Below are 16,370 nucleotides of genomic sequence, written 5' to 3'. Positions count from 1 at the left end.
CCTCCATGGCCTAAACTTTTCAAACTCATCACCGATAAACCACGGCCATAGCCACAACCACAGCCACCACCACCAACCACAACCTCAACCCCCAACCACTAAAAAAAAAAAAAAAAATCCCACGGCACAAATCGAGAAGCATCTCCCTCTCTTTGATATTTGCTCTCAAAACCTCCATGGCCTGAGCTTTTCAAGCTCATCACCTCTAACCATGGCCACAGCCATAGCCACCACCACCACCAACCATAACCTCAACCCCCAACCACCAAAAAAAGAAAAAAAAAAACCCATGACACAAACCACAGTGAAAACCCACCACAAAACTGCCACAAAACCGCCACCCCAGCAATGTCGATCCTCACCTCAACCCCGATCTTCAACCCACGGCCTCAACCAACTCAACCCACGGTCTCAACCAACCCCAACCACCATCGGACGCACCACCATCGGACCCAGACCCACTTGCAGTCATCGAGACCCATCAGACCCACTACAGGGAGAATCTGAGAAAGAGAGATGAGAGAGAGCGAGAATGAGAGAGTGAGAGGGAAAGTGATAGTCTGAAGAGAGAGAAAAAAAATATTAAAAAAAGATAGCAGCTTGCTATAGTGCGGTCTCAAAAATGAGAGCGCATTGTAGCAGTATTTTAAAATTTTTTACAATATACCAGTTTTGATGGAGTGTGTGTTTTGGGGTTCAGCTGCTAAAATATAAGATTTTTAGCATTTAGAAGCCTTAATAAGAATGCTCTTTTGGGGCTATACTTTTTCCTATTTTCTTGTATTTGATAGCATCGTAACAAAAATGAATTAAAGAAAAATTATTTTTTAATTTACCTTAGCTTAAAACAAAGTTATTTCTTGTTAAAATTTTCTAGAAAACAACTTTGTAATTTAGTTGTTTTAGAGTTTCTACCAAACATAAGAAAATAAAGGAAATTAAAAAACAAATTTTCAACTAAAGCCTCTACTAAACATAAAAATATAAGATAGTTTTTAAAAAAGACAATTTTTGAGAAAGAATTCATTTTCCATAAAATATTGATGTCGAAACAAGTTTTCAACCAATCTTTAAATTCCAACATCGAAAAAAATTCAAAAAAAAAAAAATGTAAAAAAGTATTTGCTTATATAATATACATGCATAAATTAGTCAAAAAAACTCAATTTACAATAACTTTCTTTTTTTTTTTCTTTAAGAAAATAAGTGTACTAAATCTTGTTCGGTATAACTTATTTTTATAATTGGCTGAAAAAAGAAAAAATAAACCATACAACAAATTAAAGTTTTAAAAATTATACATAAATCAAATAAGTTGCGAGAAATAAGATATTAGGGTCTTTGATTAGGCGTAAAATGCAATTTACTTGTTGAGTCCACTCGTTGATATGATCCGCTCCTCCTTCCTCTAATTTTTGCTTTACACTCTCTTTCTTCTTATTTCTCGTGGATATTTTGTCAAAATTTTCTACTACTTTACTTTTTCTTGTTCATAAATTTCTTGTTGTTGACCACGATTTCTAATTTCTCTCTCTTCTTGACAACATTTCCGTGCAACTAGATATATGTTGGCACTTTGGCAATAACATCGTTCAAACATTGATGACATGATAATGGCAATAGGTTACTTGTTTATAAATTAAAAATATTGATAATAACGTTTAGGCTGTAGTACCTATTCATTAAGCTATACAAGCATTGAAAACCTCATTTTGAAATCATGTTTATTAATACCTAAGATGTGTTTTCTACAAACCCGAAGATTATCAAATATGTCAAAGGTTTTGTAGTTCAATCAACATATTCTAATGTTTTCAAGGGAGACCTTTTAGGATCAAAATTTCAAATTCCTTAGGGTTCGTTTGAATACCACTTATTACTGAAAACTGAAAACATTGTAGTAAAATAATTTTTAAATTTGTGAATAGTGTCGTGGGACTTAGTTTTAAAGTTATTTTTGCTAAAAAAAGTATTTGCGAGTGCACGAGACCTACTAAAAAAAAGCACTTGCTGGGAAATGCGCAAAATGTGCTTCCCAAACTCACACTTAATTGTAATTATGAAATGAGTAGTGTTATGGGTACTCAAATTTTATTACATTGAGCTTATAAATTGATGTGTCATTAATTATAAAGAGACAATTTAAATATTCAGTTATAAGATGGTTAAAACCCACCAATTACATTCATTATCACATTAGTTTGTAAGTTTTATGTAGGAGAATCGTTAACGGATACTTTAATAAACTTTCATAAAATAGTTTATTAACAATTGCAATAAGAGCCCTTATTAATAAATAATAAGAATCTTTATTTAGAAAAATTCTTTAATTGCATGCCCGAATCCAAGTAATCATGACAAACACAAATGGAAAGGTTTTTTTTTTTTTTTTTTTTTTTTTTTCAGGACCTTAAGGGTGTGTTTTTCATGACTATAATGCATTGGTATTCTTTATTTATTTATTTTATTTTATTTATTTATTTTTGATAAGAGGTATTCTTTGATGAATGATGACACAAGCAATGAGGTGATGTTAAGGCATAATTGATTGCTACAGGAGTGACTTTCCAGTTCGCTTTTCTCATAGCACGTGGGACGTGGGAACACATGAAGTCAACGAATGTTCATGAAGTTTGAGGAGATATTAAGGTATTAATGATTGCTACAAGAGTGACTTTCCAGTTAGCATTTCTCATGGCAAGTGGGAAGTGGAAACACATGAAGTCAATGAATGTTCATAAAGTTTCAGGACCAACTTCCTGAATGAAGTTTGAAAAACTTACAATTACATACATAGACGTATAGAACCCCCATATGGCTCCACATTTTGTGAAATAAAAAATGGTTGGTATTTGGTACCACCAATATTTGTTTTGGGTCAAATGGACATACGTTGTCACGCACACATACGCAAATAAAACTTATATTCAATTTCTTAAGTTTAGTTGTAAGTCGTAACATTAGAATAAAATTTTAAAATATATTTTAGGAAATATCTTACTTATATAATTATATTTTCTTTAAAATAATATTTTTGAAAGAGATTAAATTCAATAAGAATATGATGTAAAACTTAAGTTTTACCCATTCAATCCCAATATACCACATCATTATATTACATATTAAAGAATAGACATAACCATATTCAATCAATTTTAATACCCATTTGAAAATCCAACTTAACTATAAGTTTATTGAGATGTTATAATATGTGGTAAAATATATTGAGTTTTAAGTAAAAAAAGCTGATGTGACAATTTTTTATTGGATGGTGTAAAATATAAATTTAAAATCTTGTCCTTATCAAATTCAGACTCTTTTTGAAATTTAAAAGAGAGAGATTAGTTATTCTGATGAATTTTTATTCTCATAATTGTTATGTACATATAGAAAGTTTGTTTATTTAGAAATATATCTATTTTAGAAATTATTACACATACTAAGAAATAACTATTACAACTCTTCTTGAAAGGAGTAATTATTCTTTATTTTAAAGAATAGATATTTATAAGTAATGACTACCTATTGTAAAAAAATATAATTAAACTACTTAATAACTAAATTATAGTAATAACTATTACATTACATTGTCTATTATAGTCTATCAAATATACCCTTAGGTGAAACTAATGAATGCTTTCATGTCCAAGCAATCGAATATGAACATATTTGAATCAAGAAAAGCAAGTGCATTGAATCAATAGTTTTGCCAATACTTTCAATGCAGGAATTGTATTACATAAATACAAAAAAAAAAAAAAGAAAAAGAAAAAAGGAAAAAAAGCAAAGAATCATGTCTTTGTGAGGTTCATTTGCATGTTGTCTCATGGTGTGGGGAGTGAAACAAGGATCACTTAGTTGTTGGATCTATCTATACTATTAATAAGAGAATTTCCTATTTGGGTTTCAATATTTTGTGTACCAAAATATTTTCACACGAATTCTTAAACTCTCTAAAATACCCAGATCTTTTAGTTAAATAATTTTAAATTTGAAAACACAAATCGGTTAAAAGAGTAATTTACTATTTTTTAAAAAGTTCCTAAGTTTTAGGCTTTTAAACTTTTATCAACTCTCACATACAAAAATATCCTAAAACTTATGGCACTATCTCTATCTCACTTTTAAATATTATTTCACTAAATCCAAAAAAAAAAGAAAAAAAAGAGCCTCATCTCACTTTTAAACATTATTTCACCAAACTCAAAATAAAAAATAAAAAAAGCCTTATTGCACGCACAAAACATGTGTGATGAGTCTAGTAGAGTTATAATGTTCTTACTGATGAATTAAAATTAAATTGATATTTTTCATGACTATAATGTCATATTGCCATCCAAATTCTGTATACATCAAGGGAAGGAAAAAAAAAAAAAGTAATATTAGGGAAAACAAACTTAATTCATAATTTATTTAATGACTTGTTAAAGGTGTAAGGTATGATTAAACATCAAATTTTTTTGGGTACAAGATAGAAATTCTACTCTAACCTAATCTAAGTATATTAAAACATAATTTTGATATGGGTGTATCACTAATATTGCTTTAATTGTGTATTAATTAAAAAAAAATGTTAACAGATGCCCCAAGGGCAATGATTTAGAAACTATTTTTAGAAACATTTTTATAGAACTTTGTAAAACAATTAATTATTTTAATAATTTTTTATATCTCTCATAAAAATGATATCAAAACTTTTTAAATATGGTTTATTAATCATTACCCTAAAAATACCCGTTAACAAGACCCAAATTATAATAAGTTATGTGAGCAGTTGTGAAAAAAAAAAAAAAAATTGTCCAAACTTATTGAAAAAAGATAAAAATGAGTCAAAATTCCGAAGTAACTTTATGTTGCTTTCTCATTGCAAGACATTTCGATGGAATTAATAACAACAAAATAGCCTTTTGCTTATTGTACATATTGATTCTGTAAAGAAATAAAGTTTGATAACATCTCCATGGATGTTCTGCCAATAGCCTTTATGTTTTCGCTTGATGTTGTACTTATTCATATTGATTTAAAAAAAAAAAAAAAAATTTGATCGATGGAACATCCAGGTTAGTTAAAATATTTTGCTGAGGACATTTGCCATAAATGACAATAGCTAAGGGGATTCATAATGGTTTATCCATGATTGACAGGAAGATTGAAAATTGCTCAGGCACAAACTTATGATTATGAGAAAATTACTAGTTTATAAAATGCGGACGTATTTAACATGTTAAAGATGAAGAAAATTATATGTCAAGCATTAGAAAATGAAATACAAACACATTTCCCATATTTTTGGCTCTGTAATAGAAATGCAAATATTATTAAAAAGGTGTGGTTTACACCTGAAGTGACGGTGTCAACTCCAAAAACATAACAAGAAAGCTAGACATGCATATGATAATTAACTGGTCATAAGAGATCCAATTACGCTTGTTCAAATAGTTGTTTCACATTGTAAGGGCCTGTGACATTTGGTTCTCCACTCCATATCAGCTCAGCTAATTGCCTGTTCGCTGCTTCAGTAGTATGGCCACCATCAAACCACACATACGCACCAGGATCACTGCATACCTTAAATGGTTCTTTTCCATTTCTCCCTCCTCCACAATTCATTGCCCTATATGGTCCACTGCCACAACATGCATCCTTACCATTCTCGAAGCCTTAAAAACACAGGAAAAGAGTTACAGCAAAGATAGAGGTAAGAGCAATGGTAGGGATAGTAGGGACAACTTTGTTCATCATTTTTTTTTTCTTTCTTAAAAGTTTTGATGGAAGCAATATTACTTTCACATAGCACCATTTTTACTATGTACTAACTACAACAAACTATTATGAACAGTTGTGAAAATTATTGTGACAATAAATCTAGGAACACAACAATTTTCATAATTTTGTCACAACTGCTAAAGTGGCATGTTATGCTTGGTGCTAATAAGAGTGATTTTAGTAGTGGGTTCATACGAAAGTGATATTGTTTGAATTACAATTTACCATGTCAATGATTGTAAAAAAAACAGTGAAAATTGTTGTATCCCTAGCATTAATGTATTGTTATTGTAAAGGTAAATCCAACTTGTTTGAAGCATAATATGCAGATTGTGGTCACAGCCTACCATATTTTGGAGCGTTGTTCACTTTGTCTAGAAGCGCATTGTAATAATCGAAGATTGAATACTTGAAACCTGGTAACTTGCTCTCTAACTTTTTAAGGGCGTTGGCTAGAGCTCTGTTGTGTAGTCTTGCAAGAGCTGAGGGTTCTTTAGCACACTTGCCACCAAGTTGGGGATTCATTGCTTTCATGGCTGGTAGGCAACCCAAAGGCCCTGCATTCTGAAATGCAATTTTCCTTCCTCCTAAACCATATAAGTCCTGAAAAAAAAAGATTTTGAAATAAAAAATAGACGAACTTATTGAACACTGTCTTTGTACTAAAATAGTTCCTCAAATTAATTTTTTTCAAAGTGATTAACTTACTTTCAGCACACTAGTCAAGTTGCCTATGACAATCTCCACGTATTTTATTCGGTCAGACTGAGAAGCATTGGGGTACTGTGAGGAAAAGCTGAAGTAATCGTTGCCTCCAATGCTAAACAAGTACACAGCTTTCTTCACCACCTTCTTAGCTTTTACATCACCTAATTTCTGCCTTAGTGACTTCACTACAGCCTTAAAATAGCTTAGCTGCGCTGGGAGATTTATCTGGAGAGAAAAGGAAAATTAAGCTAATTAAAAGTAAAATGTCCTTGCATTACTATATTTTATCATTGATTCTTAAGCATGACTACCCACTTCCAAGAGCGCTTATATTTCCGTGATTTTCAGTTGTAGCACAAAGTTTCCATCCAGCAAGTAGGCCAACCGCCAAATATATATATACATATATATATATATATATAGAGAGAGAGAGAGAGAGAGAGAGAGAGAGAGAGAGAGAGAGAGAGAGAGAGAGATGTTATGTCCATGACATTTTCACATAACTTTCACAACAAATCTTAAGTGACAGGTTATTATTGGATGTAACTAGTAAAAAATAATTTAAGTAATTAGAACTAGTAATAACTTACTATATAAGATTTATTGTTAAAGTGTTGTAGAAGTAACACTTTTCATATATATAAAAGAATAAAACATACATTTTAGAGACATATGTCAACTTATCAAGGCAAGGTAAAGATGAATTAAAAAATAGGAAAAGATGCACTAATGCTTTGTTGTTTCCCCTAAAACACCAAACCCCCTTGAGATTTGGAGTGTAATGCAGGACCACATATGATGTTGGTTTATGTGAAGATGCAGCTCTAAATACAGATATATGTTATCACATGAGCAATTCATCGTTTATTTTAATGGATATTCAATAGTTTACAAATAAAACAAGTGTTTTAACAAGGGGTTTTGTGTACTTAAAAAGTACTCTTTTCTATTTAATTTTATGTTATTGATGTGACATCAATTACATTCATTATCAGATTTATAAGCAGTTTATAGTACAATTAATAATGACTTTATTGAATATGTATAATTGAACCTAAACTCATAGGCTTAACCTTTATAGTTAAGTAGTGTCCTAAATTAATTATGTTAGGATCATATTTTTTTTATATTAGCATATTTTATGACAAAACACACTTTACTTGTAATTAGGTAAATCAAAGTGGGTTCAAGATTATCATTACAAGTAGTTTCATTGAAGGCATGAAGATTACTCAAGAAAAGTTAAATCTGCAGGTCCTAATACCTATCTTGATATCTGTCGATCTATTGAGATTTAATGAAGCTCGATACCTGTCTCGATACCTCTTGATCTATCGAGCTTATAGGATTTTTAATATAGCTTGCAATGTTTGAATTCTATTGGCTATTTGTTTATGGGTTTGTGTAAACCTAATACGTTTAGGAGAGAAAACATTATTGGAATAGGAGAGCTCATTAAAATGCCCATTAAGCTTCTATATAAATAAGGAGGTAGAGAGAGAAAACCCTAATCCTAGAGAGCTAACTCTAGAAAGTTTCATAAGGTTTTCTTTTTGAAACCCTAGCCTCCTCCTACAAAAGAAAGAGATCTTGTTGCGTTTCCTATGCGTCTTTGGGTTCTATAACCAAGCAAAGTCTCTAGCACTTACAATTGAAAATTTTATTGGTGTTTCTATGTAAAATTGTTGCAAATCAATTACAATAATCAAAGGGTTGTTGTACATGTGGAGTTAGTCATGTACTTGGAATCAAGCAAAGGAGTTAGTCACGTACTGGGATATGTGAAAAGGGAATAAGTCATACAAGATCAAGTCCAATTGGGGATTAAAGTGAAGGTTCAACTGTAAGTTGGTACTTTAGTCCAAGTTAGTGGTAAGATTCCTTGTATCTGTAACCGCTTGATTCTTGATTAGTGATTAATGGGAGTGGTGACCTGAAAATTACTTTGTGAGGTTTTGCCTTGTGAGAGATTTCCTCATTAGTCAACAAATCACCATGTCAAGTTATTTTCCGTTGCACTCTAGTTTATTTGGTTATTTGTTTGTGTCTCCACGATTTGCATGTAATTTGACTTAATTAATCAACTTGGATAATTGAATTAATTAACCGGGGTCAATTTATAAGCCAACAAATTCCTCCATTATAATTTCCCAAACAAACTTTGGGCATGTTTGATATATTGAATGATGATTACAGTAGGAATTATAATCTTTATTACTGAAAATAAATAGTGTTGTAATGTATAACTAAACATTTTTTTGTTATGGCAATTAAACTTATTCATATATTTGGTTGTAAGTTGTAATATTAAGATAAGGCTAAATTACAATTACATTCCTAAAGTTTGGAGGTATTTGGATTTTACATTTTGAAATTTTAGAATTTGGATTTTATACCATGAAATTCTATTTCATTTGCATTAGTAACCCATACATCCATATTTTCTATTAAGTACCATATAAGTTTGTCATGTGTGTTTAGTTCATCTAATAAAATGATGCCAAGTTATTTTATTATGTCATGTCATTTTTAATTATTTCATTATTTAATTTTTTTTAGGCTACAAAAATGATGGGGCATCATTTTATTGGAAAAACTAAACACGCATGACAAGTTTATGTGGCATTTAATGGAAAATATGGATGGAGGGGCCATTGATGCAAAAGGAATAAAATTTTATGGGATGAAATCCAAACTCTGAAAGACTGAAATTTTAGGAAAACTCTGAAAGACTGAAATTTTAGGGTGTAAAATCCAAACACCCTCAAACTTTTGGGGTATAGTTTGCACTTTACAATTAAGATAAAGTTTAAAATATCTTATTTATATAATTATCTTTCCTAAAAAAAGAATATTTATAATTTTTTTTAATAAAAAGAAGTATAAATATTTTGTTTGTATGAAAAGTTTGTATATTTGGAAATATATTAAGAGTTGTGCTAGGACCACCAAATATTGCACAACTTTGTGCCACAACTCACCATGTGGCAAGTTGTGACTGGTGAATGAGTGTCTGTGGGCCATGTGGGATACATCTTCACCAGTCACAGATATTAACCTACTAAATAATAGTTATTATAACACTTTTAAAGAGGAATAATTATACTTAAGAATAAATGTTTATAAATAATGACTATTCCATATAATAAAAACATTACCAAACTATAAAATAGCTAAACCATAGAAATAAAAATAACTATTACATTACAATCCTTATTTATTTTTTTTTTTAATGTAAAAAAAATTAGGTTCTATACTTATGTAGTTTTTTTTTTTTTTTTTTTTTTTGAGAGAATACTTATGTAGTTTTGTTGGCTAAGACGTGAACACAAACTTGTCTAAATATAACTCATAAAGTCTATAGGATTGATTAGACAATGCTCAATAAACTGGTATTTAGTGTGCAAGGACAGGAAAATAGCTGATTCAAGGAACCAGATTTTTAACAGTTTCAATTAATTGAAACTGAAGTTTGACCAATCGAAAATCGTGAATTAGATCAGTTTGCATATTTTAAAGCCTAGCTCATTGTCTAATATACTAGGGTTTCATGCTATTTATTCTACACTAAAAGAGACTCTATAGGACGAAGTAACACACAGAGAGAGAGAGAGAGAGAGAGAGAGAGAGAGAGAGAGAGAGAGAGGTGCCTCTTATGCCTTCTATTCTGTATATTGGGTTTCTGTACCAAAAACTCTTTCATATCTTATACCAGTGATATTCTTTGAATAAAATCAAGATCCAGTGTTGTAGAAGTTGTTGCCTCATTCTTATAATCAAAGGTGTTAAATGGGATTTTGAAGTGCGTGGATTGGAGGTTCACATTATTGTAGTTCATTGTAAAGGAAGTCTGTGAGATTCAGATCTCAGTTCGGTAACTAAAGTTAGATTTACTACGAATAAGATTATTCTTGATTGTAAATCTCCATTTTATAGTGAAACTGTTACCTTGGGATTGATTAGATAAACTCCCCCTAGGTTTTTCCTTTGGAACAGTTTATTTCATAAGGTTTTCTGTGTCAAATAAATTTTCTATTGTGCATAATATTGATGCTTGTTTGTTTAACCTAAAACTTTCATAATAAATCTAATTAACAACCTGGCCTTAAAATTGGTTAAACACAGTTTTTGATAGGGGTCTAAGTCTAAAAAAAAAAAAAAAAAATTTATTATGTTACAATGTCTTTTACAGTTTGTCAAACATGCCCTTTGGCATTTTTCAAAACAGAAAGAAAGTTACCTACATGGGTAAATACCATTTAATGCCATTTCCCCACTTATATGAAGTGGCATCATCATACATTCTTTGAATTTGAGTAATTATAGAATACTTTCGGAGTACCATAAATGCATATTCTCTCATTTTACATAATTGTGGATTCTATTGATTAAATTCATGATAGAATCCACAATTCTTTTGAGAATGAGGAGTGTATTTATGGTATTTTCGGAGTATTCCAATAATTCTCCTTTGAACATGCCCTTATTCTATTATAATATCTTTTACTTCCAATACCAAACATTACTATTCCTAATGTACCGAATGTGCTGTAAGTTCTATTGTTTTTTCTTGAACAAAAAAATGGGTGATGCTGACTCCACCCATGACTAATTCTTAAATGGAAAATGATCTACATACCGTTCCAGGGTGAGTTTGAACAAGAACACCTGCTCCAGCTGAAGCAAAGTTAGCCCCATAAGTGAAACGATGTGCAATTGGTTGTAGGTATGGTGGAAGTATAGGCAACATGGCAATCTGGGCTGCAACCATTGTAAGAGAAGTGTTAACAATTAAGTACAAAAACCAATCTGCATCATGTTATAGTAACATATATGATGTGTTGCTTACCAATAAAGTCTGGGACTAAACGGCCATCAGAGAGTCTCCCAGTGGAATGGTTGAAGTAGGTTTCTCCATATGGCCAAGAAATTGATCCACCTTCCACACTACTACCATTGAGGTACTGATTGTTGCCTGCATCAAAGAGTGAGTCCCCAAATACGAACAAGGTCTTATGTTCTCCATTTGGCTTGCACTGAACATGGCAGCTGATTAGGTTGAGAAGGCTCACAAACACACAGAAAAAGTAGCTTAGAGTCGCCATTAGCTAATATGTCTCAGCTTTTATGCAAAGCCTCAGTGTGTGGTGGATTCCTCTTAACACTCCCGCCTTTTATATATCCAAAATTCTAGCACGGCGACAATGACTTCAATGCAGATTCTTTTTTTTCTTATTCTTTTTTGGGTAACCATTCACAATTAATGATATAATTTATTATGATTATAGCAACATTATTTTTACTTGAATTCGTTATTAATATCACTTTTATTACATGACTATTTATAGTTTTTATTTCACGATTAATTAATGGCATGATTTATCATGAACATTATCTTCATTTTTTTTTTTTTTTGAGTAAAACATTATCTTCATTTGAATTCACTAATATATAACATAACTTTTATTATATGACCATTTATAGGTTTTTTTTTTTTTCACAATTAATTAATGACATGATTTATTGTGAATATTATTTTCATTTGAATTTGCTATTAACATCACTTTAGAACTATTAGTAGGCAACATGAAAACGAGTTTAACTTTAGGTGGATTTATTATAACTACCCATTTGTTTTTTTATAATTGTATACAAGTTTGTTTTTTTTTTTTTTGATTTTTTTTTTTATGTATAATAAAAATAAGCTTAACAATGATTTCAAGTGAAAACAAAATATTGCTATAATCCCAATAAAAAAGGTATGATAAAAGTAATGTTAATAGTGAATTCAAGTAAAATAATGTTAATATATAGCAAATTTGTTATTAACATTATTCTGTCAACTTGAGATCACTTCCGTTATACTTCAGCAACACACCTCATCGCTTCTACTGGCAAAAGCACAAAAAATATAGCAAAAACAGAGCAATAAAGATCTAAAAGTATATTTGTAAAAATTACGAAGTTACGGCTCAAGAATACTCTTCCTCTTCGTAAGAATGTTCGTGAGTTAAGAGCCCGTTTGGTTCCACTTTTTCAGTCCAAAACGGGCGTTTTCAAAAAAGCTGAGCCCAGATATGCGTTTGGTAAATTCAAAACGTAACTTTTTTATAAAAGTTGCGTTTTGAACTTTTAGAAAACCTGAAGACAAAACGCGCAACGGAAATGGACCCTGAGCGGTCCATAAATCAAAACGCGCACAGCGCGTTTTGTTATATTACCGTTGCAAACATGGAAAGACCGAAATACCCACACATCTCTCATCTCTGTGCGCGCTGTGCCCTCATCTCTCATCTCTGCTCTCCCTTCGCATTTGACGCCTCCATCTGTTCTCTCTGCCTTGCTCTGCCTTCGTAAGTCTCATCTCTGTCTTTTTTCTTTTCCTTTTCTTCTTCCGCTTCGTCTTCCTCTTCTTCTTCTTTCTTTCTTTCTTTCTGGTTCTTCCTCTCCGTAAGTCTTTCTGTAGTTTTGGATTGTGGTTTGTTTTATGGGTAATGATTTTTCTGTGTGTTCTTTGGGTTGATTTGTCATGGGTATGGGTTGTTTTGATTTGGACCAAACCGGGGTTGATTCTCATGGGTCTGATTTGGGTTTTTTTGGTTTTGATTTCTCTGTTCTTTGGTTGATTTCTCATGGATCTGGGTTTGATTTCTCTGTTCTTTGGTTGATTTCTCACTTTTGGTGTGTGGGTTTTGATTTCTCAGGTACCAAAAACACTGATCTGCTACCAAAAACCAGGTACCAACACTGATCTGATTTTTTTTTTTTTTTACCGAGTGTGGGAAAAAAAATTTCGGATCTTCCTATGAATGGGTATTGTTCCTTTACTTGTTTTGTTATTTGTTTTTGCTGATTGGAATATATAATGAAGTGTTAGTTTGATGAATATATAATGGGTATTGTTTTCGGATCTTGCTGATTGGAATATATACATGTTCTCATGAAGTGTTTTTGTTTATTTGTTTTGTTATAACAAAATTTCGGATCTTGCTATGAATGTGTATTAACTTGGAGATATTGTTATGCTTCAGTTGTGTTATATATTTCAGTTGCTATGAATGTGTAGAACTTATATATTTCAGTTGTGTTAGCTTGTGTTTTGGGGCCTGGGTTAGGTTCAGTAATGTAGGTGAGTTCTGTAAGTGCCTTTTATTTTAAGCATGTATATGTCAAAACTTTTTTGTGTCAAAACAATGTCAATTTTGGGCATTTTAACTTCCAAATTTTGGGCAGGTTATATGTTGATTTGAAAAATAAACTCTTATTTTCCAGGTTATATGTCAAAACAATGTCAATTTTGTCTTAATGGTGCTTCAGTTGTGTTATATATTTCAGTTGCTATGAATGTGTAGAACTTATATATTTCAGTTGTGTTAGCTTGTGTTTTGGGGCCTGGGTTAGGTTCAGTAATGTAGGTGAGTTCTGTAAGTGCCTTTTATTTTAAGCATGTATATGTCAAAACTTTTTTGTGTCAAAACAATGTCAATTTTGGGCATTTTAACTTCCAAATTTTGGGCAGGTTATATGTTGATTTGAAAAATAAACTCTTATTTTCCAGGTTATATGTCAAAACAATGTCAATTTTGTCTTAATGGTGTCTTAATCTCTTCCTAATTCTCTTAATACTTCTTCTTTTTCTGATTCTATGTTTATGCTATGATTCGAAGATTGTAACTCTTTACTTTAATTTCCATTATAGTTCAGGTTATACTACTGTTTGTGTTGGATTATTAGCAGAGAATATAGGGTCATTTTTCACCATGATTTCCCCCCTGATTGCGTAATAATATATTGTGATTTACCATCAAATTTTGTTGGTAACTTATATGATATGATATGATACGTGGTGTTGTCTATTAAAAATTGCGTTTTTATTAGGTGGGTTTTTGAGTATAGTCTTAGATTTTTGAGTTTTCTGAAGTTTGACCATGAAAGATGTGGTTGAATTACTTGATAGGTGATTAATGTGTGGTTAAAAAAAAAAAAAATTGTAATTTCATTCCATAGACAATTCACTCGTACTAGAGGTGATTTTAGAGTCTTTCACTTAGTAGGTGTGTGAAAATTTGTGTTGCTAATTTCAGAGTTATTGATTAGGTAATGCAAATTTTGTTGCTCCTATTGGAGGAGATTACTGTTCAACGTTAAACAGATTCCTCTGCTCCATCTGGGGATTACCTTTCTCTGTTCTTCAATCCAAAAGCAATCTATAACCCCATGGTAGTTGGTGAAGTTAGTGGATACTGTGAAAAAAAGAAGAAGATGTAGTCTCAGCTCTTAGAGCAGAAAAATGAATCGTGAGTTGGATATTGTTTTCTTCTGTTGCATATTTGTTAGTTGAGTTGATTGTGTTGGAATTGTCTGTTGAGCCTTGTCTTGAACTGTAGTGGAACTGTTTGTTTTGAGTGTTTTTTTTTTTTTAATGAAATCTTACTGATTTATCAAAAAAGAAAAGTTTTTTTTTTTTTTTTTGAAAGATAATTATTTAGTATTTAGTATCTCTAAGAAAGATAATTATCCACTGTTAGTTAGTAATGTGGGTTGGATTGGATTACTTAGTGTTGCGCACCCTTTCTACATACTTTTCACATGAGTTATTGGATAATATGTCTTGGTTTGGGTTTTGATAATGTGAGCTATTTGGGTATGAGGTGACATTCACAGTGACCGACTTACCTTGTTGGCTATTGGACTAGAGGTTATCACGTATATTTTGTTTTTCAATTTAATCCATGTTTTCTATGCTTAAATCATAAAGAATTATTTTTCTTATAGCAGATGATGGACTCTTACAAAAGGGGTATTACCTTCTTTTACTGCCAAATTTTAATAAGCTTTTTTATTGCCATTTTTTCAAAAGTATTTCTTGTATGTCACCACATCTTGTTGAAAGCAATTTTATTCAGACAAAAATGTTACTAATGCAGAGAGTGCATAGTATGATAATAGAGAACCCCACATGTAAACATGTCTCAACAATCTTGTTCAAATTTAATATTCCTACACAATCTGTTTGATTTTCTTCTTTACTGAGGCTTTTATTCGAAATACATCGAAACCTAAAGAGACAACTTTTGCATGACATACGGGTCACTGCAAGATGGATAGATAAATAAATTAAGGCTTAACAAAAAAATTTGCATAAACATATAGAAATACTTAGAAAAAGTAATGCTCTAAAAGTTGTACCTACACCTAAGTTTTTTTTTTTTTTTTTTGAGAAACACGATACAACATTTTATTCAAATAACAAGAAAATTAGATACTAATACCCTGATTGTGATATGTTTGATGTTCATGACCTCTGTAATATGTATATTTTTGTTTTGATCTTAATAAAAAATTTATAGTTTTGCTAATATGTTTCAACCTCATTGGTGAACTTTATAGATGGGTAAAAACACAACTTCCAACCCCGAGGCAAAAAAGGCTAGAGCATTATGGGATAATAATTCAAGCTGGACCACTACTTTTTGTAATCTTTGTGTGGAACAGATTCAACTTGGGAATAGGAATAAAGGTGTTGCCTTTAAGACCATAGGTTGGACCAATATAGTGACCAAATTTTGTGATGAAACCGGTCAAAATTATGATAGGGAGCAATTAAAAAGTAGGTGGGATGTGTTAAAAGGTGATTGGAGATTGTGGGAAAAATTGAGGATGCATGACACAGGTTTAGGTTGGGATACAGCGAAGGGAACAATTCTTGCTCCTGATGATTGGTGGGACCGAAAGTTGAAGGTGAGTTGAGTATTTTATTAATATGTAGTTAGTTGGAAATAGTTTTTTTATATTGTTGTTATCTGAGTGAAAGCACTTTTACATTTTGTAGGAATTACCCAAAGCTAAAAAATTTCGAGAGAAAGGTCTACAGAATCTAGAACAACTTGATATAA

At 31.2% G+C, this 16,370-nt stretch overlaps 1 protein-coding gene and 1 long non-coding RNA gene across 2 annotated transcripts; one reads left to right on the top strand and one right to left on the bottom strand.

The window, feature by feature from the left end:
• Window positions 1-5,421: 5,421 nt before the first annotated feature.
• On the bottom strand, window positions 5,422-11,579 carry LOC115989446 (GDSL esterase/lipase 1-like). The gene is made up of 5 exons (XM_031113125.1): window positions 11,324-11,579; window positions 11,114-11,235; window positions 6,475-6,699; window positions 6,114-6,369; window positions 5,422-5,660 (listed from the first exon to the last, which is right to left on the bottom strand). Exons 1-5 carry the CDS (start codon window positions 11,577-11,579, stop codon window positions 5,422-5,424), a joined length of 1,098 nt encoding a protein of 365 aa, XP_030968985.1.
• Window positions 11,580-12,633: 1,054 nt separating this feature from the next.
• LOC115992886 lies at window positions 12,634-16,370 on the top strand. Its single transcript, XR_004092709.1, has 4 exons — window positions 12,634-12,827; window positions 13,179-13,212; window positions 15,865-16,215; window positions 16,307-16,370. It is a non-coding gene; the product is annotated as an uncharacterized LOC115992886 (long non-coding RNA).

The sequence above is a fragment of the Quercus lobata genome, chromosome 5 (genome assembly GCF_001633185.2).
Source record: "Quercus lobata isolate SW786 chromosome 5, ValleyOak3.0 Primary Assembly, whole genome shotgun sequence".
Classification (NCBI taxonomy): domain Eukaryota; kingdom Viridiplantae; phylum Streptophyta; class Magnoliopsida; order Fagales; family Fagaceae; genus Quercus; species Quercus lobata.
Note: the sequence above shows the minus strand (reverse complement) of the source record. Positions and strands in the feature narration are given on the sequence as shown.

Bases quoted from the DNA above. Each gene is read 5' to 3' on its own strand.
- LOC115989446 (XM_031113125.1), bottom strand. From the start codon at position 11,579: ATGGCGACTCTAAGCTACTTTTTCTGTGTGTTTGTGAGCCTTCTCAAC. The intron at 6,700-11,113 runs GTATGTAGATCA...TTTTCTCTCCAG, and splicing joins TTCAAACTCACCCTGGAACG to ATAAATCTCCCAGCGCAGCT. The intron at 6,370-6,474 runs GTAAGTTAATCA...TTTTTTTTTCAG, and splicing joins ACTTGACTAGTGTGCTGAAA to GACTTATATGGTTTAGGAGG.